At 53.9% G+C, this 23,144-nt stretch overlaps 1 protein-coding gene across 3 annotated transcripts in view; it reads right to left on the reverse strand.

The window, feature by feature from the left end:
- Positions 1 to 23,144, reverse strand: part of KIAA1614 (KIAA1614 ortholog) — a 43,006-nt gene that overhangs the window by 12,711 nt on the left and 7,151 nt on the right. For 2 of the 3 annotated variants that reach the window (XM_030302603.1, XM_030302604.1), the window contains exons 4-7: positions 15,065 to 15,208; positions 5,741 to 7,290; positions 3,957 to 4,134; positions 2,170 to 2,428 (exon numbers count right to left, since the gene is read on the reverse strand). In XM_030302603.1, the coding sequence (XP_030158463.1) occupies positions 2,170 to 2,428; positions 3,957 to 4,134; positions 5,741 to 7,290; positions 15,065 to 15,208 (2,131 nt within the window). The remainder of the gene's footprint in view (positions 1 to 2,169; positions 2,429 to 3,956; positions 4,135 to 5,740; positions 7,291 to 15,064; positions 15,209 to 23,144) is intronic. The other variant, XM_030302602.1, reaches the window with a different exon arrangement.

The following is a 23,144-nucleotide window of genomic DNA, read 5'->3' on the forward strand; positions in this document are numbered from 1 at the left end:
CATCACAAATATTTCTGAGTGAGACAGAGACTTGTTTTATCTTCCTTGAACAGTTCTCTGTGATGCTCAGTCCGCCCTGCACTTGTTCCCACCCTTTGTTGGCCAGCTTCCTTTCTATCTTTGCCCACGCAGCTTACATTGCTGATAACCTCAGTGCCACACCAACGGCCCTCAAGGTCATTTCCCTCAAGGGTTTACAGAGATCAAAGTTCTGATGGTGATACATCCGGATGCCATGGCTCAGACACACAAGGGACAAATCTAACTTCATGAGGAAAGTGAATTCCTGGAGCACGACATCAACTCTAGACTTTTCTGCCCAGCTTACTATCACTTTGCTTCTGTTTCTTAGCCTTCCATTGATTCATCCAGCAAATACGTAGTGAGCACCGACCGCATAGTAGGTACGGCTCCCGGTACAAGACAAACTGATGTCATTTTCATTCGGCCTGCATTCTCTCCCCCACTGCAGCCTGAAAAATGGAAGTCTCCATTGCCCCAAACCACAATCACCTGCCGTTGCTCTGCAAAAAGGACAGGGGCAGGGAACAAAAGAACAAACATAATACCTGGAAACACCTGGAACAGAGCAGGGTTTTCAGAAACTTAGTTGGGAGTTAGCACACCATTGTTGATTTGCTGTTGGTTTATCTGCTAGCACATGGAGAGAGACCTTCGGCTAGCCGCCCCGCATTCATTCATACACTCACTGACTCACCTGTTCATTCACTGTGTCTTACATATATTTATATATTAGCCATTGTACTCAGCACAGGAGCATCCCCCACTTTTTGAAAGTTTGCTTTTATGAAAGACCTACATTAGTACCTGTTTTGACTAACCAAAAGAAATCCGGGGGATTTTCACTTTTACAAAAAGAGGTGAAAAGCAAAAATAGCATTCAGCATTTGTTTTGCAGTGAGCCATTATGGGGCAGTGCACCCAAAGTGGCCCCACCAAGCTCCTCCCCCAGGGACTCCACTCAGCATCTTAGCATCAAGCCACAATAGCTTTGAACAGTGTCTGTGAGCATCTGTGCTTCATCTCGATTTATTTTGTGTATCCATTAGCAAGATGTGTCCTAGGGTATCAGAAAAGCCTGAAAGAGGTTATTTTTTGGGTCAGGGGGGTGCTCAAAAATTCTCCATATAACTTAATGGTAATTGCTTCTTCGATGTACGCCATTTTGGCTTATGGAAGTTTTCACAGGAAATGCTCTACTTTCGGACAGCGGGGGAACCTGTCCTAGGAAGAGAAAGATCAAGTGGTGTTCCCTCAAAGAATTCACACCCCAGTGAGGGGAGACAGACAAAAATCAATTAAAATACTACGTGGCAAGTTCCCTAAAGGAGGGAAGCACAGGATGAGATGGGAACACAGAGCAGAGGCCCCTTAGCTCAGCCCAAGAAAGGATTGGAAGTGGCTTCATGGAGGAGGCAATTCCTGAAGTGTTGATGGATGAGCAGACGTTAGCAGGGAGAGAAGGTGGGGGAAACATTTCAAGTGAAGGTTCAAAGTCAGAGAGTGTATGGCCTGATTACAGAACTGCAAGGTCAAAGATAACGGGTCAGGTGTTAGAAGGCAACTGAGGAGAGATGAAGGCAGATCACAGAAGCCCTTCACCCAGGTCAGGTGATCTGCACTTTATCCTGTGGGTGGTAAAGGGGCCAAAGGCAGATGATCAGCAAGGGGGCAGCATGACCAGATGTGCCCATCAGAAGGACCCCTATGGAACCAGGTGGGGACAGACGTGGCAGGGATGTCAGTCAGGAGGCTGTTGTGTTGGTCTGGGTGTGGAGTGATTTGTGCTAGACTAACAGAGTCACTGTGACCATGGAGAAGGTTCCGAAATGATCGGGCAGTAGACTCTAGGTCTTGGCAGAGGGGGCAGAGTTGAGGGAGAGAAGGAGGGGAGGAGGAGGAGGAGGAGGTTAGGATGAGCCCGTGCTGGGGCAGCTGCCTGGAAGAACAGAACCGTGGGATGCTGCCCACCCCATGGTGTCCAGGGGAAGCCAGGTCTCATGGATCAACTGTGGGGAGCCCAGTAGCCTCCCCTTCTCCACCTGGGCTCCCTGAGGTGGCCTCCTCTGCACTTCATTCTTCCTGTCACCTTCCATTCCATGGGCAGCTGGTGTCGCCCACCTTTTGGCTGGGGCCCTTCAGACTCACCAGATGCAGGGACTGTAACGATGGGGCTCTCTTCACTTTGGGGGTGCTGGTGTGTGACGCCGGGCCAGGCGCAGGGGCCCGCAGCTGCTCCACGCTGTAGCTGCGGGCCTTGCCCAGCTTGGGCCTTGTGCCCTGGCCCAGGGCCAAGAAGAGCTTTTTCAGCCCCAGGGTAGAGGCCAAGCTGCTGCTGCTTTTCTTGCTCCTGTCGGAAGGGGTAGCGGAGGGCGGGCCGGGTCCTGCACTGACCCCCGGTGATGCTCTGAAATGCAAGGGTGGACATGAAGGGGACAGCGGGGGGGCAGGGGCAGAGGCCAGGGCAGACGGCACCTCAGGGCCCCGTGGGCCCCGGCTGGGCCAGCACCCAGGCCTGGTGGAGGCCGAGACAGCGGCTGCAGAAAGAGAGGCTGAGAGGGCGTGTGCAGGATGCTCTGCTAGGGTGGCTTTTAGGGAAGAGAGCTCAGACAAGACCCTCAGAGCCTCTGCCTTCTAGGCACTGGGGCTTGTGGTAAACAGACAAGGCCCTTATTCTCAGGAGCTTACAGACAACAGACTACTGAACAAAGAAAAACCACAGCGACTGTTGAGAAATGTCGAGCAGAGAGTGACAGGGTGGCCGGGGAAGGTCTTTCTGAGAAGATGGTGTTTAAGCCGGAAGCTGAATGATAAGGAGCCATCCTGCCCAGGCTGGAGGTGAGAAATCCTGGGTCGAGGCCACAGCGATGCCATAGCCCTGGGGCAGGAAGAGGCTCTCAGAGTTCCAGAACACAACAGGGCCAGGCCACCAGCACTGGGACGCAGCGAGCAAGGGGGAAAGAGGGACCGGATGAGGTAAGGCAGGTGTGCCAGATTACCTTGAGCACTTAAGCCAAGGAAAGGGGCTGGGATTCTAGCCCAAGTGGGAGAAAAAAAAAATCATTGGGGGTTGTAAGCAGGAGAAATGACATTATTTCACTGCAGTTTTAAAAAGATACCTTTTGACTGCTGTGTGCAGATGGAAGTGTGGAGGCAAGAGTGAAGGCAGAGAGCAGACAGTTGTCAGAGGAAGTAATGCAGCTCAGACCCAGGAGGAAGGTGACAAAGGAGGACGCAGGAGCTGGAGGCGACATGCCAGTGGGTCAGGGAGGTAGGGAAGGAAGAGGGAGTGGCCAAGATGATGGCACGTGGATGGGATCACCGCGTGGATCGCGTGTCTGCTGGGAAGAGGACGTGGGAATCGGTTGCGTCAGGGTGTCTCAGGCACCCTCGTGGAGACGTCCCGGGAAACTGGAGGTAGGGGTCTGCAGTTCTGGGGAGCACACAGCGCTGGCGAGGGAGAGCTGGCTCTCGGGGGTGCCAGGAATGGCGTGTAGTGCAGAAAAGAAGGGCCTGGCCAGAGCACTGGCTCACCGAGGCTCCGGGGCCCCAGGGCCAGGACTCAGACCCTCCGCACTAAAGGACAGAACGGAAAGGTGGATGCCGGCCTGTTTCCTCTGCGTCCAAGTCAGAAACAAGCCCTCTCAAACAGCCCCATCCTGGGAGCACCCTGAGGGTTGGGACTGACTGCTCAGCTGTGCCCGGCACAGTACCTGGAGCGTGAGGCCTGGTGAATGAATAAGCAAGTACCTCAGACTGAAAAATGGCTGGGAGAGAAGTGTTACGGTGCCATTCCCAGAATAAGTTGAGGAACCCTCTAAGGATTTGGGAGCAGTGAGGTCAGTCATGCCGGCGGGGGGGGAGGGTCTCTTTTCCCACCCAGTGCCCCCGCTCCCCCACCTCCTGCAGCCAGGGCTCTTGCTCCCATTACTCACCGGGTTGACACATGCCCTCTGGAACTTAACTCTGTCCTCTGCAGGCCTCCCTCTGGTTCCTGGCTGGACTCTGACTCCTCTGAGGCCAGGGAGAGGGTGATGCCCACGGAGCTGACAATGCCAACAGCTGCTGAGCCGAGAAAGCCCTGGAGTCCTCCTGCAACAGCCGCAGCCCTCCCTGTCACAGAGCCACCACCACAGGTCATGGTCAGGGGAGGGGACATGCCCAAAAACAGAGGCAGGAGAGCCAGAGGAAGCTGGAGAGAGTTGGGGGCCCCAGGAGAGCAGTGGAGGCAGTGGTCAGGCACCCACAAAGCAGGCCGGGCATGAGGGGTCTTGTTTACTGCCAGAACCCATCACCCGCGGCACAGCGCCTGGCACACAGATGATTCAGAAATGTCTGTGCAGCGATGGAGCTGTGGTAAGTCGTGTCCCTCCTGTATCAGGAGACACGGGAAAACGCATCAAGACAGTTGGGAACAGGGAAAGTTTGCATTCCTGGGATGAAAACCACAGTCTTGCCGGATGTGACGTCTAATAGTTTTAGTGACAAGTGCCATTTTTGGAGCATTTCTGATGTGCCAGGCAATGAATGAAACACTCTGCAGAGACTATTTCATGGGTTCCTAGAAGATAGGTTCTATTATTACCCCGGGTCACAGAGAAGCCTGGAGCACAGAGGGCTTATGTGGCATGCCCAGGACCTCCTGGCTAATGACAAGAGGAGTCTGAGGAGGTAATGGCCAGGCTGCCCAGAAAGGCCAGCAGCTGGTGGAATAGAAGCTCCTCAGGAGTGGTTAGAGGTGGTCAGCAGCTGGCCCAGAGCCCACCCCATGGAAGGAGACTACACCTTAGAACAGGGCAGAAGGCAGCTCAAGGTAGTGCCTGCTTTCTTCAGGTTCACATGAGCAAGGGAGGGTGAGGGAAAACGTCTATGTCCCCTTGCGCAGCAAGGGGGGGGGCCAACACACCTGGGGGTGGCAGTGCTTGGCATCCACATCCTCAGTAAGGTCAGCACAATCTGTCAGCTCTCTGCCCTCTCCTCCTCCACTGTGTTTCCAAGCCCTGGCTCCCTCCCCAGCCGTCCCAGCCCCGGGGACACATCAAGTCATGGACACATTAAGGAGAGGCTATGTGGCGCAGACCTGCTATCTCTGCCTACGAGTGAATGGCCAAGTCGCTCACCTCACATCACAGCATCAGGGATCAGAGCCTAAGGCTACTGATGCCCGACACACTTCTGCAGCCCTGCCTGCTGAAACCACGAGCCTGCCCAGGGGGGCTACTTGGGGTCTGGAAGGGCTCTGCCCACTGGTCACTGTATCCTCCAGACAGCACGTCTGTCCGGCCACAGAAAGTCTCAAAGGCAGGACTCCTGCTGAATTAATGCACTTATGCATTCCCTACAGTGCCTGGTATGGTGGTGCCTGGCATGTAATAGGTGCTCAGTGTTGAATGAATGAATGAATGAATGAATGAATGAAATGAAGATATTGAAGGAAAGGGCCTCAACCATGTGATTATTAGGCATTTACTGCTCTAAGCAAATAATAAATCTGGAGCTGTTGCCACTTCCTGCTCCCTGCCTTCTGCCTCCCCCCACCAAGAGTTGGCTAATCTGCCTCCAGGCTGATGTTGAGTCTTGCAGCCAGTCCACAGACCCCATAGCTTCCGGAACACCTGCTACTGCTCTGAAGAGCTGCTGGGAGGGTGCACAGCTATGTCATCTATTAAGATGAAAAGTAAAGATAACTCAGAGTGCTTGGCCTGGGGTCTCTGCTTACCATCGCTGTGTTTCTCCAGAGGCGGCTCCTGGCTGCAGGAGCCCCTGTCCACCTTGCGCTCACCCATGGCTCCTCCCCAGGGCCCCTGCAGCCCCAGAGGCATGCTCTCGTTGCAGCTGTTGGTGGACAGGGCCAGCAGTGGGTGACTGACTTGGGGGCTGTAGGGCTGGGTCTGCGTGGGTGAGAGCTCACAGGTCCTGGGAACTGCACTTCTTGAAGGAGGCAGAGGGGTGTCCACAGGCTCTCCCTGCTCACCCAGCCTGCTGGACCCAGGCAGGGCTGCCTTCCTGTGAGACACAGGTGAGGTGGTTTTCCTTGAAGGTGGAGGGGTTGGCACCCAGCCTCCAGGGGAGAAGAAAGAGGTTAGCTGCTGGGCCTGGTGCAGGGCAGAGGGCTCTGCATGGCTCTGTCGCAGGGAGGAAGCAGAGACAGTCTCCAGAGACTCATGATTTTCTATATCCCGGGCTTGTCTGGCTGGCGCTGAGGACCCCAGCTTCATGGAAGATGCCGGGGCACAGGCTGTCCTGCACAGAGCCCTGGAATCCACCGGGGGAACCCAGTGATTTCCCAGCCCGGCTTCAGGCTGCCACTGGGATCCCAGGGAAGCCCTTTTAGATTCCAGGACAGGAGGCTGAGGGAAAGCATCTTCTCTGGCAAACAGAGTCCCCTCAGGGTGTCCTCTGCCTTCTTTCACCTCATCTGCAACCTCCACGTGATCAACCCCAGGCGAGTAGTGAGGGGTCTGAGGGCTGCTGGGCAGCTGAGATTCAGCCTTCCGGAACCACCTGGGGCCTCCCCGAGGCCTGGCGCCCCGCAGACGCGGGCCGCTGCCTCGGGCCGGGCCACGGGCCCTGCTTGGCTGCGAGGTCCCAGCCTCCTCGCTGTCGGTCCTGCAGCTGTCGGAGGTGTCCGTGCTGTCCAGGGCGGAGTCCACCTCCTCGGGCCGCACCGAGTCTCCGATGTGCGTTTCCCGGATCCATTCCGTGTGGAGCCCCTGCTTGGCAGGGAGGAGCCTGGAGGGGGGGGTCGGGGCCCAAGAGCTAAGGGGCTCCGCCAGCACCCCCTGCGCCCCACGGTCGCGTTCCTGGAGGGACCTCGGGTCCGGGCTCGCCTTCGCCTGGGTGGGCCGTCGGTCGTCGATGCGGCTGCCGCAGGCTCGGCACTTCCTCTCGCCGTCCGGGACGGCCTTCCGGTCCAGTAGGCCCACCAGCCTGCAGAGCGCCCCTTCGCCGGCGGCCCTGCGCGCGCAGCCCCTGTTGACGTAGTGAGCGAGGTCGGGCTTGGAGCGCAGGGGACCCTGGCCCGCCGGCGCCTGCAGCGCGCAGCTCCGCGCCTGGTCCTGGCGCTGCTGCAGCCGCTCCAGGTAGCGGGACTCGGCGTCGCCGGCGGACTCGTCCTCAAAGCGGACGCGGGACGGGGAGGTGCCCCGCTTCGGCCACTGCCCGCTGGTGGACTCCCCGCTGGAGGAGTCACTCGTGTTCCCGTTCTGGAGGTTGTCTCTGCAGGCGAAGGTCATCCTCGGGTCCAGGGCTGGGCTTCTCCGGCCGTCTCTGCGGGGGGGAAACAGGAACAGACAGGTGACAGAAGATGGGGAGGACGGCACCACGGGGTACAGAGCTTCCAAGGTGCTCCGTGGTAATATGACTCCAGTTACCCCACACCACGTTCCTGGGGAGTCAGGCAGTAAACCAGAGTAGCTTCCAAGCCCATCTTGAAGCTGAGACATGGCGCTAAACAAAATCAACAGGAGCTTCTTTACTTTTGGCTTTCCTTCTGTTGCCTGGCTCAGCCTGAGCCAAAATAAAACATTACATTGAACACGGGATATACGGAAGGATGATAGCAAAATCCTCATGGTGTGTGTGTGTGTGTGTGTGTGTGTGTGTGTGTGTGTGTGTGCACGTGCCTGCATACACACACTCCACTCAAGAGGAAGTGAGCCTGGCGTTCATGGGCATCTGGTAGTGATGAATTCTCCCAGTGTTGTACTTGGCTATAAAGATTTAATGGGAATGGGCGCCTGGGTGTCTCAGTCCGTTAAGCGTCCGACTTCCGCTCAGGTCATGATCTCACGGTCTGTGAGTTCGAGCCCGCCATAGGGCTCTGTGCTGACAGCTCAGAGCCTGGAGCCTGCTTTGGATTCTGTGTCGCCCTCTCTCTGACCCTCCCCTGTTCATGCTCTGTCTCTCTCGGTCTCAAAAATAAATAAACATTTAAAAAAAAATTTTTTTTAAAGATTTAATGGGAAGAGTGAATTATAAGTCTCTACACAGACTGTGTGGGACCTGATGTCAGGCTTTCTAAGCATTCTTGCTCCCAAAAGTGTCCACTCTGGGTTCCTAATCATCTTGGTTAGACAGAATTTAGACAATGACACCCATGTTTCTCCTTGGACTCTCTTGTCTGTTTCAGTGCCCACCTTCTGTACTCGCCCCCCTGCCCCCCCCACAGCCCCTTCCATGCTGGAGAAAAGCTATGAGGACAAGTACTGTGCTAGGAAGAACCTCTGCATTCTGTCACCAACCTTTGCTCTGGGAAACACTGTGCTGGCGGTCAAGTCCTGTCCACTCTGGAAAACACCTGTCTAAATCTCACCCTGGGGGCCCCCTGGAGCCAGGTAATCTGAGTCTCCCCGCATTTCCTATCAAAGGCCACCTAAGTAGGGCTCTTCTTTCCCTTCCGTTTCCCTACAGTGACGTCGCACCAATCTACTGCTAAGTGTTTGGGACTCGCACCTTTTCTCTCATTTATCGTTTATCACTCGCACTGGGCCCCTGCCTCGTATCCAGCCCCCACTGCCTCCTGTCAGTCTTCCCGAAGCACAGCTTCATCAAACCATCCCCCAAGGGGGCACAGGATCAAGTTCAAGGTCTTTATGGTAAAAACAGAGGCCCTCCACATTCCTCACTGTTTTCCTCCCCAGTTCTGTCCTGCCGCCCGGCCACTTGTATGGTCACCAGACTCCTGCCTCGTGCACCTCATGCAGCACTCTTGCATCAGATCCTGAAGACTTTTTTTCTTGACCTGCCTGCATTTGAATCCTATTTGTTAAATGTTACCTGTTGTATAGACACCACGTGTGCTGGTTAATTTTATGTGTCAACTTCATTGGTACCACAATGCCCAGGGACTTCGTCAGACATTATTCTGGATGTTTTTGTGAAGACATTTTTGAATAAGATTAACATTTAAATTGGTGGATTTTGAATAAAGCTGATTACCCTCCACGACGTGGTTGACCTCATCCAATCAGTTGAAGCCCTTAACAGCACAAACACTGATCTTCCCTGAGCAAGAAAGAATTCTGCCAGTAGACTGCCTTTAGATTTGAGTTGCTATCTTCCCTGAGTCTGAAGCCTGCCAGCCTACCCTGCAGATTTTGGACTTACCATGCCTCCATGATCACATGAGTCAATTCCTTAAAATAAATCTCTCTCTCTCTCTCCCCATATATATATGGAGAAACACACACACACACACACACACACACACACACACACACACACAGTCTGTTGGCTCTTTCTCTGATGGTTTTCTCTGAAGAAACCTGACTAATACACCATGATATTATCTCCTTCCCATGAACACCTGTACCACTCATTTGTTATGACAGACTCACAAGATGTTAGTGCTGGAAGGCACTGCCATGACCACATGGTCCCTCCTCATTCCTATAAAGGAGAGGCCACACAAGACCAGTTTCTAGGCTGACCGGCACCTGAGCAGCTGAAAAGGCAAGCTGTGGATATTTTTTCTCCTTCAGAAGGAGCCGCAAAATAGAACTAGACACTGACCATGCTGGTGGTCAAGTTTTATTTGGGGAGGAGCCTGGATTTTAGGGACTTGCTATTTCTTTCCAAGTACCCAGAAGTATACCCGTTGTGTATACACAACTACCTATACTGGCATACTTCATGTGTTATGTTGCTGTTTTTAGTCCTCAAAGTGTCTACGAAGCCTTTCCTATCCTTGCCTTCCTCCTCCTCTCCCCTCCCTCTCCCCAGAGAAGTGAACTCTCCTCCAATAGCACACTGTATGTACATAGCACTGTTTGCTCAAGCTTGCCTAGACTCCCAACAACTGATTATAATGAAATGTATGTCGACAATTAGTGGATTTACTAATCCTTCCCCTAATGAGATGCTTCAGTGATTCTGGAAGAAGGGTGTCAGTGCTTTCAAAAAGGCTGTCTTAATACGAGTTCCTCCCTCACCAAGTTTATAGCTACCCAACAGAAAGACAAATATGGTACGCAATTAAAAGAAAAGCAGTTCAGATAACAGCAGGAAGAAAACATACATGCTTAACAATTACTATTAAAACATGCTAGCCAGTGGGAAGAGTAGCCATTGAACCGGCTGACATCTAAACCTATTCACAGCATTTACTGGACCAGACAGTGTGTCCCTTCTCAGCTGTACTTTGTGTATGGATCAATGGCATTGCCTGTCTGGCTCAGGTGAACATGACCTGCGCCCTGGGGGTGTCACTGGCCATTGCTAACCATCCCCTCCTCTGTGCCTTGACAAAGCCACTGACGAGCCTCACAATCCAGACGGATTAGAATGGTCTGGATTGCTGAGGGAGTGGAATACAATGTATAAAAAATGCATACACTTTGGAATCAACGGGTGGTCTGAGAGGTTAGAGTTAAATTGTCCAAGACTGATTCTCTGCAAAACTCCATGGGAGCCAGCTATGGCTGGGAGCTTAAGGCACTCCCTCACCTGTGCCATGTCAGACAGACAAGAGGCTCAAACCTTGGACCCCAGGCCTCTGATTGCAGAGGGGCAGGGCTGGTGGTCACCTAACTGTGAATGCTGAGCTGGCAGGATAAAGCTAGAGCCAAGGTTCCACCATGCCATAGCACTGTGTCCCCACCCCCAGTGCACACAAGGGGGAGTGAGCACTTCCTAAATCATGCAGCTTAAAGTGCCACTCCCTGGAACCCTCCCTGGAGGCTGCGGCTACGCGTTCACTAAATGTTTACCCTGCCCTAGGAGGCCGTGGGTGATGGGGGCCTGCACATCTGCCGATACTCCTGACTCCAGTGTTTTCTCTCAATGAGCACTGCTCCAGGAGGAATTTCCTTTTTTAAAGAACTACTGCTAAGCAACTGATCTTCCTGCTTTGAGACTGGAGCAGAGTCTGTGCTTAAAAGGGCTGCTTTGAGGAATACTGCAGAGTTGTCCATCATCCTGTTTTCTGGAACTCACATTCAGGCTGGGCCAATTTATCCATTAGGCACAGCAGCCACAGTGTCTATGGGCTGGGACACTTCCAGGGACCCATGAAAGTCATTTGTCTTCAAGTCAGAAGAAAACAAACTCTTAAGTCCAAGAAAACATATGATACCTTTTAAACCAGCATGGTCAGAAACTAGAATTTTTAACCTTTTTTTTATGGAGGAAGGCAGAGAAGGCAAGAGTGCCTAGCACCCCCAAAAGTCATAATGTGGGTCTGCATTCAGAGAGGGGTTCACAGCAGAGATGTGAAGTTCTTCACTAGGATCACCCCTGATGAGGATGGTTCAGGGTCTCCCTGCTTGTCTCAATATGGCTGGGGTGGCCCCCCTGATCCCTGTGCTGGTGACAGTTTTCTGTTGCTGACTATGAGGCACTGGAGCCCCAAGCTCTTGCCCCTGAGGATCCCACCTGCACCTGTATGTCTTCAGCCTCTCAGGATCTGAGGAAGGCGCAGTGGGACAATCACTCTGGTCACGTGCATGTGGGGTTCCTGGGTCAGCTCCCCAGGGCATTCTTGCCCAGGAACAGGAGGCTCTGCCAGAGAAACAGCATCACCTCTCCTCCCCCAGAAACAAGAGGCACCCTACTAAGCAGAATCCCCCCCCCACCCCAATATCTGCAGGCACGTATACGCGCACGTGCACACACACACACACACACACACACACACACACACACAGGCAGGCAGGATACCCTGGTGGCCAGGCCCACCCAATGCAGGGAGAGGCTCACCAGGAGACTCGGTACACTGGCCGGCACACGGCGACCCCTCTGTAGGCCCCAGATGGCACTGCCCTGCTATGCTGACAGGGTGTGGGCTATACTTTGGGGGAGGAAGAAGAAAGCCCAACTTTAAAGGCAGTACATTTCTAACCTAATAAGGGAGTCCAGGTGCCATCAGCCGCATCAGTGACCTTAACTTTTCCATACAAGATGGTGAATTGAGTCATCCTGGAATTCATGCCAAAGGTAGAAATAACATTTTTTGTTCTAAAAGGAGAAATGAAGGGGAGTCTGATCACAGAAGGTACTTTCAACTCCACTGCTGAAACCAGAGGCCTCTGCCAGCAGTGCTGGGAACACGCCACACAGGTACGCTGAGGGCTTTGGAGACAACTGCACAGCAAAGACCCTTCCGTAGCAAACCATACCTGCGAAGCTCCCCAAGCTGCCTCAACCGTCACCCCTCTCGGAGAGGACCGTCTGGCCCAGTACCTGGAGTTGATATGGCCTCTGTGGGAAGGCCCCTTTCTGGAGGCCCACTTCCTACAGCAACGCTGTGCCAACCACACAATCAACGCAACCTACACAAGCTCTACTGTCTTAACACGCCTCTGCTGACACAGGATGACAGCCCTCGTGGGTCACCTTCCCAGGTCCTGCATCTTGCTGACGTGTTGTGCCTTCCTGGTGTTAGGAATTCCAACCTAGGTGTGCCTGTCCCCAAAATAGCAAGAGACTGTGTTTCCGGGAGCTGCTCAATTTCTACGCTGATTTGCTTCCAGAAAATGAAGCTACTGATACGTCTTCACCTCCTGGAAAAGCCTGTCTGTCCATGCTTGCCCCGGCCACCTCCAGCCTGGCCGAGGATAAAGAAGGCCTTCCGGAGACTGCTCTACCTGCCCCCACTCTTCCACCCATCTTTTACCAAGCTGCTCTGTGGAAGGAGTGATGCCCCTGGGCTGAGGCGGGGGGGAGGGTGCGGGGGTGCTCCTGCATCTGACTCGGGCCTGGGGCCTGTGTGGCATCACCATGTTAACTCAGCATGGCTCTCCAGGGTGATTTGACAAGCATAACCTTTAGAAGCATCTGCAGCAAGCCATCTGGCGTTGATTTTTCAGCTGCACCCTCTGAGGATTCACCAGGGCTGCCAAGTCAAAGTAATTCTTTTCTGGACACGGCAGCTGCTAAAGTGGGTCACCTTGCATTTCTATAGCATTTCTATGGCCAGGGGACAGCCTGACAAAAGGGAACATACTTTAAGGTTGGCGACTGGGGTTGTGATGAGCTGCTCGCCTAATCTGGGGAAGAGGAAGTGTCCAAGAGCACATTTACACAGTCACGTCTGTTTTGCAAATAGTCCTGCCAATTTTGAGACTACCCAGCCCAACCTAAGTAACCTACAGAAGGTGGAACAGAGGACTCTGTGAAAGTCTAAGGCTCTGAGCTCCATATATATGAAGAGAAGAATAGTTAGAATGCTTCAGAGAAGCCATGCCCATTCCTAACTAGTCTCCTCCAACCAGAGTGAGACAAGGCAAAAATGTGGAAAGAAAAGGATAGTCTTTTTGGCACAGCTTGCCCAGATTTAGGATCTCCTGAACCCCTCTCATAGGGGGGTCATAATGACACTGAACTCAGAGGCAGGCCTCAGCCCTCTGCTTATGCTGGAGTCATCTCAATGGTGCCATGACAGTCCACGGCCTTCAATGCACAGGCTCAGTGTCTCCCATCAAAGAGCATATGGCCCAGTTCCACTGAGAATCCTCTGTTCCTCCAGTATCACACAGTGATGGAAACCAGCACACCCAGCATGCCCATCATCGTGACAAAAGCACAGGTGCCCTGCTTGGGGCAGGCACAATTTGGCATGGGCTGGCAGCCCCGTGTCAGGTCCACCAGGTGTACCGGCCCTGGGGTGTGCATTCCACGTGCAGGGTGTTCCAGGAGGGGCATGGCACACGGAATGGCAGGTGGGAATGGGGATGGGATGTCACTCCAGGAACAGCCACATATGTGAAGGGCTGGTCTGAATGTCCTTCAACTTGTTCTCTGCCTGCCTCTTCACCCCCAGTGAACTTGCCCTCACCCACGGCTCTAGCATCAGGAAAGCAGGGTAATGCCCAACTCTGCCATTCTGACCTCTTTTCCTCCTCTGCAGATCTTGTATCCAAATGCCTGATGAACATTTCCTCCATTTGGAGGGCAACCTCCTCTAAAGCGTGACCCTGAACTTCATTCCTTGGCTAAGGCCCCACCAAACCTCCAGACACCCAGTCAGAACCCTGGGCTTCCCCTTGGATGCCTTCCCTTCTCACATTTCCTACACCCGGTTAACTAAATGATTACTGGTAAGAGGTAACACTCACATAGTACTCGCTATGCCCCAGGCACAGTTCTGAACACCTTACACGTACTGACTCAATATAATCCTCACAACAACCCTGTAAGACTGGCACCATTACAATTCCCATTTTGCAGATGACAAAACTGAGGCACAGAGACTTCCCCAAAGGCACACAGCCAGCAAGTGGCAGAGCCCAAATTCAAACCCAGGGGTCTGGTTCCAGAATCTTAACCACTTTGCTGCTGCCTCAGTAAACCTGCATCCTTCTGGCTCTTGGCAATTCCTTATCTCCACACCCTGCCCTCCCTATCACATCTCACCAGGACCACCATGAAGCCTCCTTACCGCCCCAGGCCCCCAGATCCAACACATCCCTGCAGCCAGGACAGCTATACTGAGATGCAAATGTGATGATGCTATCTACCTGCTTAAAATCCTGTAGTGGCTTCTAGCTGTTACTGGAGACATCCAAATCTTTCAGCAAGCCTGGAGGCCTCCGTGACCAGCCTGCACTGAGCTTTCCGGCCTTCAAGCCACTCCCTCCCGTCCCCGTGAGCACGGTGTTTCTGCTCATGGTGTCTGCCCTGGGATGCTCACCCCGGCCTCCATCATCCGCCCAGGGAAGGTATACATCTCCTCCAAGCCCCAACTTAGAAGCCACGTCCTCTAGAGCCTCTGCTGTCCTTCCCAGGTGGAGGTATGGGTTTCCTGCCCCGCATTCACGTCTATCCTCTCCTACACCACAACTGAATTGACCTGTTTGCCGGTCTTTCTCCCTGGAGACTGTGACATCTGTCCCCCAGGGAGCTCAGATTATGTGTCATTCACCTTCGAATCCTCCATGTTTGACACTGTAGGCCCTCAGTCAAGGTGTGTTGACCGACTAAATGAATTAATTCAAGCGCCTAACATGGGAAACACACACACAGAGGGAGCAGTGAGCAGCAGTACGTTGGCTGGATCCTACCTCTTCTCCCTGCCTCAGCCCTCCTAGGCCAGGGCCCCACTCACCGGCTGCCCTGGGCAACGGCGGGCACGATATCATGGCTGGCACGGAGGGGCCGGGTCCTGGCCTTCATGCGGGCACGCTGCAGCAGATGCTTGGCTTCCTCATGCCTGGGGCTCAGCACGGACTCCGGCTTGGGACCAAAGGTCCTACAGGGTGGCACGCAGGCCAGAGCAGGCGGGGGAGGGATTAGAAGAAAATAACACGGATTAGAAGAGCTTTAACAGCACTGAGCATGGCGGTGCCAGAAAAAGCCCTGCATGTGCAGCCTTCCTTGTCCAGTCCCCACACAGAGGGCACCGGCCTGGGGTCTGGGCAATGGCCCTGAGCGTCTCTGGACAGGGCCGGGGAGCTAACCCACCGTGGACAGATTATCTGCTCAGGAAGTGGAGACAGAAATCCCAGGAGGATCTAAGAAGGGTAGGGGAATCTCCAGATTATTCTATTGTTCCTTCCCTGGGCAGGCAGCCGGAGTTATCTGGGAGGACGGGGGAAGGGCCCGGCGTGTTGGACTGGGCCTGTGCCCAGCCAGATGGTCTTTACACACATCACCTCCTTCTCTCCTTCTGCTTCTCTCTGCACCCACACGTACCCATGCAAGCCCCCACCGCAGACTCAAGAAGTCAGGCCTCAGCCTGTCACATTCTGCTCCTTTTGGGGGAATGACATTTCTATAAATCCTGGTGCTTGCTTGCCTCAGTCCCAATCCAAACCCGTTAGGCATCGGCTCAGGGCTGAGAGAAATTAAGCTGGACCCACACCAAGTCAGCAAATGGCTCGATTTTCATAATAATAAGGGTCCTCTCCCAGCCCTCCCCACCTACCAGATGTGCGGCCTCCCCAGCCAGTCCAGAGCTGCGGAAAATGACGGTGGCCCTTTTTCAAAGCTGTCTCGCAGACAGTGACATACAGCCAGTGCCAGGTTACAGCAATAACAGCAGCCCCACAACCTCCCGCTGACAAGCCATTTCTCTCCACAGAGCTCCCTCTCTCCAGCCAGGCTGGCCCAGGGCAGGTGCGCTCTCCACTTGACAGATGAGGGTGTTCCGCAGCAGAGAGGAACATTTGGCATGTTGCTCAAGGTCGAACATCAATTGAGAGCAAAGCAGACGATAGCCAGCCCCACTGCTTCCAGTATCCTTCCCACACCCTCTGTCTCCTCCTTCCTCTCCTCCTTGGATCCCAGGGCAGGCTTGAGAATGTTTGCAGCTGGAGTCAGACATGCTCTTTCATGTGACTTTGGCCTCCCCTGTCCTCACTGTCATATACGCAGGGGCTGCCCTTACCAGGGAGGGTCCACAAAAGGCAGGTAGAGGCCTAGCCAAGCATACCTAGATTTCAGACTGTAGCGCCCCAAATCCCTTGTCTTACCCACCCCGTATGTCACCCGGAGAAAGGGGCCTGACAGGGGGAAGGTACCAAGTAGTTTCCTGGATAACGGAGGACAGATGTGAGTGGAAAATGGCATAATTCCGAGGCGTCCTTGGGACATCCTTGGACAAGCTCTGGGCAGTCTAAGGTCCTTTCTTTCTCTTTCTGTTTCTCTTTTCTTTCCCTTTGCCTTCCCTTTTCTTTCTTGCTCATTATTTGCACCTAACCTTTCTTTGGGGCCCAAGGGGGGGAAAGAGCTGCCAGAATAAAGGCACCATCTGTGCCCATGAACCCTGGCAGGGCCCAGGCACAGTTCTGGAACCAGGAGGGTTTACTGGAGTGACGTGAAAGCGAATCTCCAGGCCCGCAGCCCTGTGGAGCCTCCTTTGGCAGGAGAGGCCTTGCTGTGCACAGCTTCCCAAGCAGGCAGCTCCTCCGATGCACGGCTGCGAGCAGCTGTGCTCCCTGGGGCTCCTGCTCCGACAGCAGAGATAATGAGGTTACCAGCCCGAGAGACGCCCCTGCAGCCGCGGGCCTCTGGCTGTCTGCCCGCACACTTGGAGCCTTCCGGTGACAGCTGTGCTTCCCCGGCTGTCTGAGGGCATTTGTCACAAGATCTGGTGGGCAGGCAGGAGGGCCCCCAGGCAGCTGGCCAGATGCTGCCAGGATTGGCCTTGCCCCCAGGTTTTTAAGCCATTTTCCAGCTTTGCTGTTTCTTTTTTACTCCCTCTACTTGGAGCTGTTAATTCTTTCTTTCTTTCTTTTTTTTTTTTTTTTTTCCATCAGCTGCCCTGCTTTGGTTCCTGGCAGACAAAGCTACTTTCTCCACCGATTAGAAAAGCAAGGCTCCTGAAGGCATCCATGCAGTAACAAGCTGAGCAGGGAGGGGAGTGGCAGCCACCTTCACAGATGGCAGTCAAGGTCAGCAGGGTAGGAACTCCTGGCCCTGACCAGCCCTGTGGAGGGGACAGCAGTCTTCTCCCAGGAGGCGGGGGCAGGCAGCCTCGGTGTTGTGGGATGCGGAGCCTTTCCCAGCCAGACTGCCCACCCCCCCCGCCCCCCCTCCCCCATCCATCACTGCATCCTGCTGGTCCGCCCAAGGGGCGCCAGCCCTGCCAGGCACACAGGTTCAGACTCTTCCACCTGAGGGAAGCTTTCCAGTCTAATCTGGCCCTGGCCTCTGCCAAGGGCACACAGCCCTCGAGCCAACCCCTTCCCATCATGGACGACACCCCACAATCTCAGCTCCCACAACTGTGAAAATTTCCTGGAAGGGCTGGGGCAGACCGTGCAGGGCTAGATTAAAGCAACTCCATCTCAGAATAACAGCTTTTGCTATCCTCTGGAAAACCTGCATGTCTGAGACTCATTCGTTCAGCAGGCAGGGCATGGGGATAAAGTGGCTGAGTGCTTTTCTCTCCTGGGCTTTAGTCTCCCCATCTGTAAAGAGCGGGAGTTGGATATGGGAGTAGACTCACACCTGCTACCTGTGAGTCTGGGTCTGCCCAGGTAGTCCGGTGCACCACAAGGCTGGGGGAGGGATTTTGAGGTCCTCTCCCTGGGGGGGATCCACACCACAGATGTCTGGCCACCAAAGAGCAGCAACACCTACCAGGAACTAATTTGGGGGGACGACCGTTGTTCCACATGAGGATTCTGGCCCTTCCCTCTGCCCCTCCAACCACCAGTGTCCCAAGCTGATTTCAAGGACTCGGGCAGCATGCAACCCCCCCCCCCCCCAATCTGGCTTGTTCATCTAAGCCAGTTTCCTGGTGGAGAGATACAGGCTTAGCTCCAACCTCAGCTCCCCTCAGGGCCAGACAGGTCAAGGTCTCAAGTCAGGACAGACGCCATTCCTCTCCTAGCCAAGGAGGAAGGGGCGGTCAACAGGACAGACTGGCCTCTTTCTGCAGCCATCATAATCCTGGATTAAAATAATAAGCTCCAGCAAGTCCGGGTCTAACGCTCTCATCTCAAGAACATGAATTAGGGAAATAATTTGGACTCTAAAGAGATCTGATATTTCCCAGATTCCAGGATGCAGTGGGGTAGAGGGGAAATGTATAGCGTACAGAACATATATAAGTCTTTTCCCCCACCATTTTTTCCACCTCTGTATATCATAAAGCCTCTAGATGGCCAAGGATCGAGCTCTCCTGCTGTTATACTGTGTAGTTTCCCAAGGGAGGGGAAGAGAAAAGATGGGCCTGAGACTGATTCCTGGCTGCATGTGCCATGAGGGCAGGATGGTACCCTGGAGGCACGATCACAGCCACCTTCTTCCCATGGCTGGAGGACACTGACAGGCTGCAGCCACAGTGCTGGTTAAAGCGTGGTTCTGGGGCAGCCTAGCCAGGTTCTCATTCTGGGCTGTCCCCTCACGAGCCATGTCACCCTGGCAGGTTACTTTGGGGTTAAGCCTCAGTTTCCTCATCTGCTAACTAAGGGCTCAGCTGATAAGTGAACTTGAGCTCCTTAAAAGAGCTCATCACAGAGTCGGGCACTGGGTAAGAGTCAACCAAGGCCAGCAATCACTATTACCACTGCTGTGATTATTAGTAGTATTATTTTAAGTTACTCTCGCCCCCTTATGTACAAAGGATGGAATCCCTAAACATGAACTGGAATCCCTGCCGAAGAGCTCACCTTGTCATGGTCTGCAAGGGGAAGGTATGTTTGGAAGGGAAGCCATCTTGAGGCTAGAGAAGCCTTGGTGGTTTTGCTCCAGACAGCCTCTGACAGGGCTTCACAGAAGAGGCACCTTCCATAGAATGGGAGCCAGAGGAGACTGGTAGCAGAGGGAAGCTGCTGACAGATAATAAACAGGTGCTTATTCTCTTCTCGACAGGGAAGAGGAGCGGGCTCCTTCAGAATGGCTGCTGTAGGATACGCCTGCCTCGCTTAACACCTTTGAAAGGATCTGGGTGGAGGCTCCCAGAGCTTTCTTAAGATGCCAACTTCTTATCCGGGGATAGTAGAGTGGCTGGCTTTGCCACTCTTCTTGAAGGCTTCTTGAAGAAGGCTAACAAACTCCCTATGGGGCTGCCCTTCTGGTCAGCACCGCCTGGCCTCAGTGTGTGGAGGCAGGTGTCCGAAACACCCCCACATAGTGGGAAGAGTGGCCGGCTCAACTCTGGAGGCCAGGAAGGAGGGTTTCCTCTTGTTGAATTTCAGACCACCCCCCACAGACGGTCTAGGGTAAAGTAATTTTCTACAGCCTCTGTTTTCACAAAGACTGGGACCATAATGAGAATGTGTGGCGTGTATGTGAGTGAGGTCATGGCGTGGCAGAAAGCTCCAGGTGGCACTCGCTGTGCATTAGGGTTTCAGTGTTAGTGTCCTTCCTTCTCCACCCAGGACTTAAGAGCACTAGGTGAGCGGGAGCACAGTAAGCATTTGAAAACACTGGTGGGTGGTTTAATTTTTCTTTTCAGTTTTATTCTTGGTAGGCTTGAGATTGCTAAGGGGGCTTTCGTCCAGTTTTCCTTCATGTCTGTATATCTTTTATTTTTTAATTTTTTAAATCTTTATTTAATATTGAAAGAGACAGACAGACCGACCAAGTATGAATGGGGGAGGAGCAGAGGGAGACACAGAATCCAAAGCAGGCTTCAAGCTCTGAGCTGTCAGCACAGAGCCCAACATAGGGCTCGAACCCACAAACCACGAGATCATGACTTGAGCCAAAGTCAGGCACTTAACCAACTGAGCCACCCAGGTGCCCCCGTGTCTGTATATCTGGGTAGGCAGGATGGCGGGTGGCTGGGGATATGCAGGACAGGTTGGCTCTGCCAGCTTTCATTAACCCCTTGCTCTGGGGTGTCCTCAGGTACACCTATAGCCCTGAACATCCTGGGGATGTGCAAGAGTGGCTCTTCTCCCATGCTCACCCCCAGGACTCTTCATGTACCTCCTAATCCTAGGGGCCCAGAAGATCCAAAACTGGACTGGTAAGCCAGAGTGATCTCCAACTCTCTCACCAGCTCTGTAGCATGGGCACTAGGCCACAGGGGACAGCAACGGTCCCGCACTGTCAGAAGACGCTGTGGTCTTACCACAGAGGGAGTGGGTGTGGCAGGAGGAAGACGGTTAATGTCTCTCATTTTTTACTGCCCTACTTAAAATCTAAATTCCAAAGCTCTCCACTTATGGAGAGCCAGCTTCCCCACCCTGTATCCCAATAGTACCCACGCATTCCACCTCACCCTTCTCCCAAGCATTCCTGTAGGTCCTACCCACCGGGAGTGTCCTCTCCTGTTTCCATCCAGATCCTATCAAGCCCACCTACACTCATGCATATGTGCTTCTGCCAAGAAGCCTGTTCTGTGCAGCTACTTGGCCGGTATCTCCGGCACAGTTTTTGCCCCCAAGGAGCTCCAGGAGGAGACCCACCAGCAACATCTACGGCCAACGCTGAGGCAGGCAGAGAAGGCAGTGAGCACAACGGGCAATTCCCTCTGAAATTATACACAGGGGTCGGTTCACAGGAGACTCTCCAAAAGTGTTAGTGAATACATTAACTTCTAAAAAGCTGGCAATATTCTCGCAGCTGTGGGTCTGACCACTAGAGCCACAGGCACGGCCTCTGAAATTCTCGGGGGCTCCCTGCCTGCCTCACTTTAAACTGGAGTCTCACAAACTGCTTTGGGCGGGGAGTTTTGACCTCTAGCGATCCCAACAGGGGCCTGAACACTGGGACCCACCAGAGTGTGAGCTGCTGCAGGCTGGCACTCTGCCCTCTCTTTTCATGAAGAGGCGTGGGAACTGGAGACTGGGCTTCCCCTGAGCCTCAGCTTCTGAAGTGGGCACGATTCTACCACAGGGATGGGGTTGGGGAGGGGGGGAGTTGGAATCAACAGCCTAGGGAATCCTCTGAGTTTCCTTCATCATCAGAGCACAAATAAAACACAGCCCCAGGGATTCTCTCCTCTCCATTTCCCCCTCCCAGCAGAGTGGTAATTAAAGCCCTGCAGACACACTTGAGGATCTGGGGCACTGATCACGCACACGGAAGGTCCTGATTTGATCCGGAGCAGCCTCAAGAGGGCGCCCTGGCACCCTGGCACCTCTGGCTTCACACAGGTTTTGCACACGCTGGGATCCCATGCTTCACTTGAGATCCTGAGGCAATCTGTAATCCTGATCTGCTCTCTCCGAGCCTCAAGATAGGGAAAAGGCTGAGCTGGTCGTGGCTATTTTACGTTGTGGGGATGGGATGCTCACGGGCTGCGAAGAATGGAAGAGGGCAGGGCCAGGCCTGGGCAGAGCACACGCTTCACTGTCCTCCCCACTCCTGTCTCTGATGAGCCCAGTTCCCAGTTGGCCCGTGAACAGGTGGCTGACAGCACTGGCCCCCGTTTGCCCTCTCTGAAGTGCTTACCGCCCCCCCCCTCCCCAAATTCCCACTTCCCAAATCATCTCAACAGTGGCTTGGAAGAAACAAGAATGGCCTGTGGAGCCCATCACCTCCCCTTCTTTGCCTATCCCTGAGAACACCTGGCCAGCGCTGGGGGAGGCAGAAGACCCCCACTCAAGGAGTGGCCTTTGGGGCGCAGAGAGGACAGCTGTGGCAGTGTGGGAAGAGGGTTAGAGCGCAGGTTTCAGCACCAAGCAGCCCTGCATTCCCATACTTCATAGCTGTATGACCCTGGGCAAGTCATTTAATCTCTCCCCAGAGGGGCCTCTTTGTGAGTGAAGCAGGAACAATCCATATAGCTAGTTATGAGGATAAAGTGAGAATGTGGTGAGCACTTAGCACAGGCCCTGGCACACAACAAGAGCTGTGGTCCTCAACAACACCTTGTCCTCCTCCCTCGCATGGTCCTCTGGAGGGAAGGACTGGCCACTGGGATGTTCCAGCTCTCTAGGACAGGACCTTCTCTTGCCCCTCAAGAGGCAACACTGGGGGCAACACTGGGGTCAGGGGATGGAGGTCAGCATTTGGCCCTCAGCATGCAGGGTCCCAGCGCACTTCTGATGTTCCCGCGGCATCACAGGTACCTCACCTCCAAGGCCGACTCTCCCCGTGACCACCCCCCTCAACAGGCTGGCCACACATCCCCACCCCCGACCATCAGACAGTGACGACTGTCTTAGGCTCTGCAGTAACCATCATTTCGTGAGCTTCTTGTCCTATCACCTTGCAAAGCAGTAACAACTGTAGACAATTATAATCAAATACACATTGGATTAATGTGTATTTTATAATTAAATACACTTTGGGTTAATTCCATCAAATGGTTACTTGATGCAATACTGAACGGCACTGATGCTAACCTGAGTGTGAAGCAGGACCATTTATGCCTCAGAGGAGAGGACTCACTGACCGAGCACGTCCTGACCCCTTAAGGATGGCCATCTTGATGCCCGGCCATAGCTTCAGAACACCCCACTGCCCAGGGCCCTAAGCCTCTCAGTACAGACGCGAAATCCCCAGGACACTGGTCCCATGTGGTGCTCCTGGACTGCAGAGCGGAGAGTAGCATGCCTTACTTCGGAAGTCTCTTGGGGAGGTTAGCTATACAGAAATGGCATCAGTAAATCCACCCCCGTCAGGGGACAGATGGAGCCTGCCGTGTCTTAGGGACCACCTTCATATCTGCCAGGAGACTCAGTAATAGAACCAAATGAGGAGCCCTGTCCGAGGGGGCCTCAACACATGGCCGACCTTTCTCTCATCCTTGAACTAGACACGTTCCCTGGCCCTTCAGCGTG

The sequence above is a fragment of the Lynx canadensis genome, chromosome F1 (genome assembly GCF_007474595.2).
Source record: "Lynx canadensis isolate LIC74 chromosome F1, mLynCan4.pri.v2, whole genome shotgun sequence".
In the NCBI taxonomy this organism is placed as follows: Eukaryota; Metazoa; Chordata; class Mammalia; order Carnivora; family Felidae; genus Lynx; species Lynx canadensis.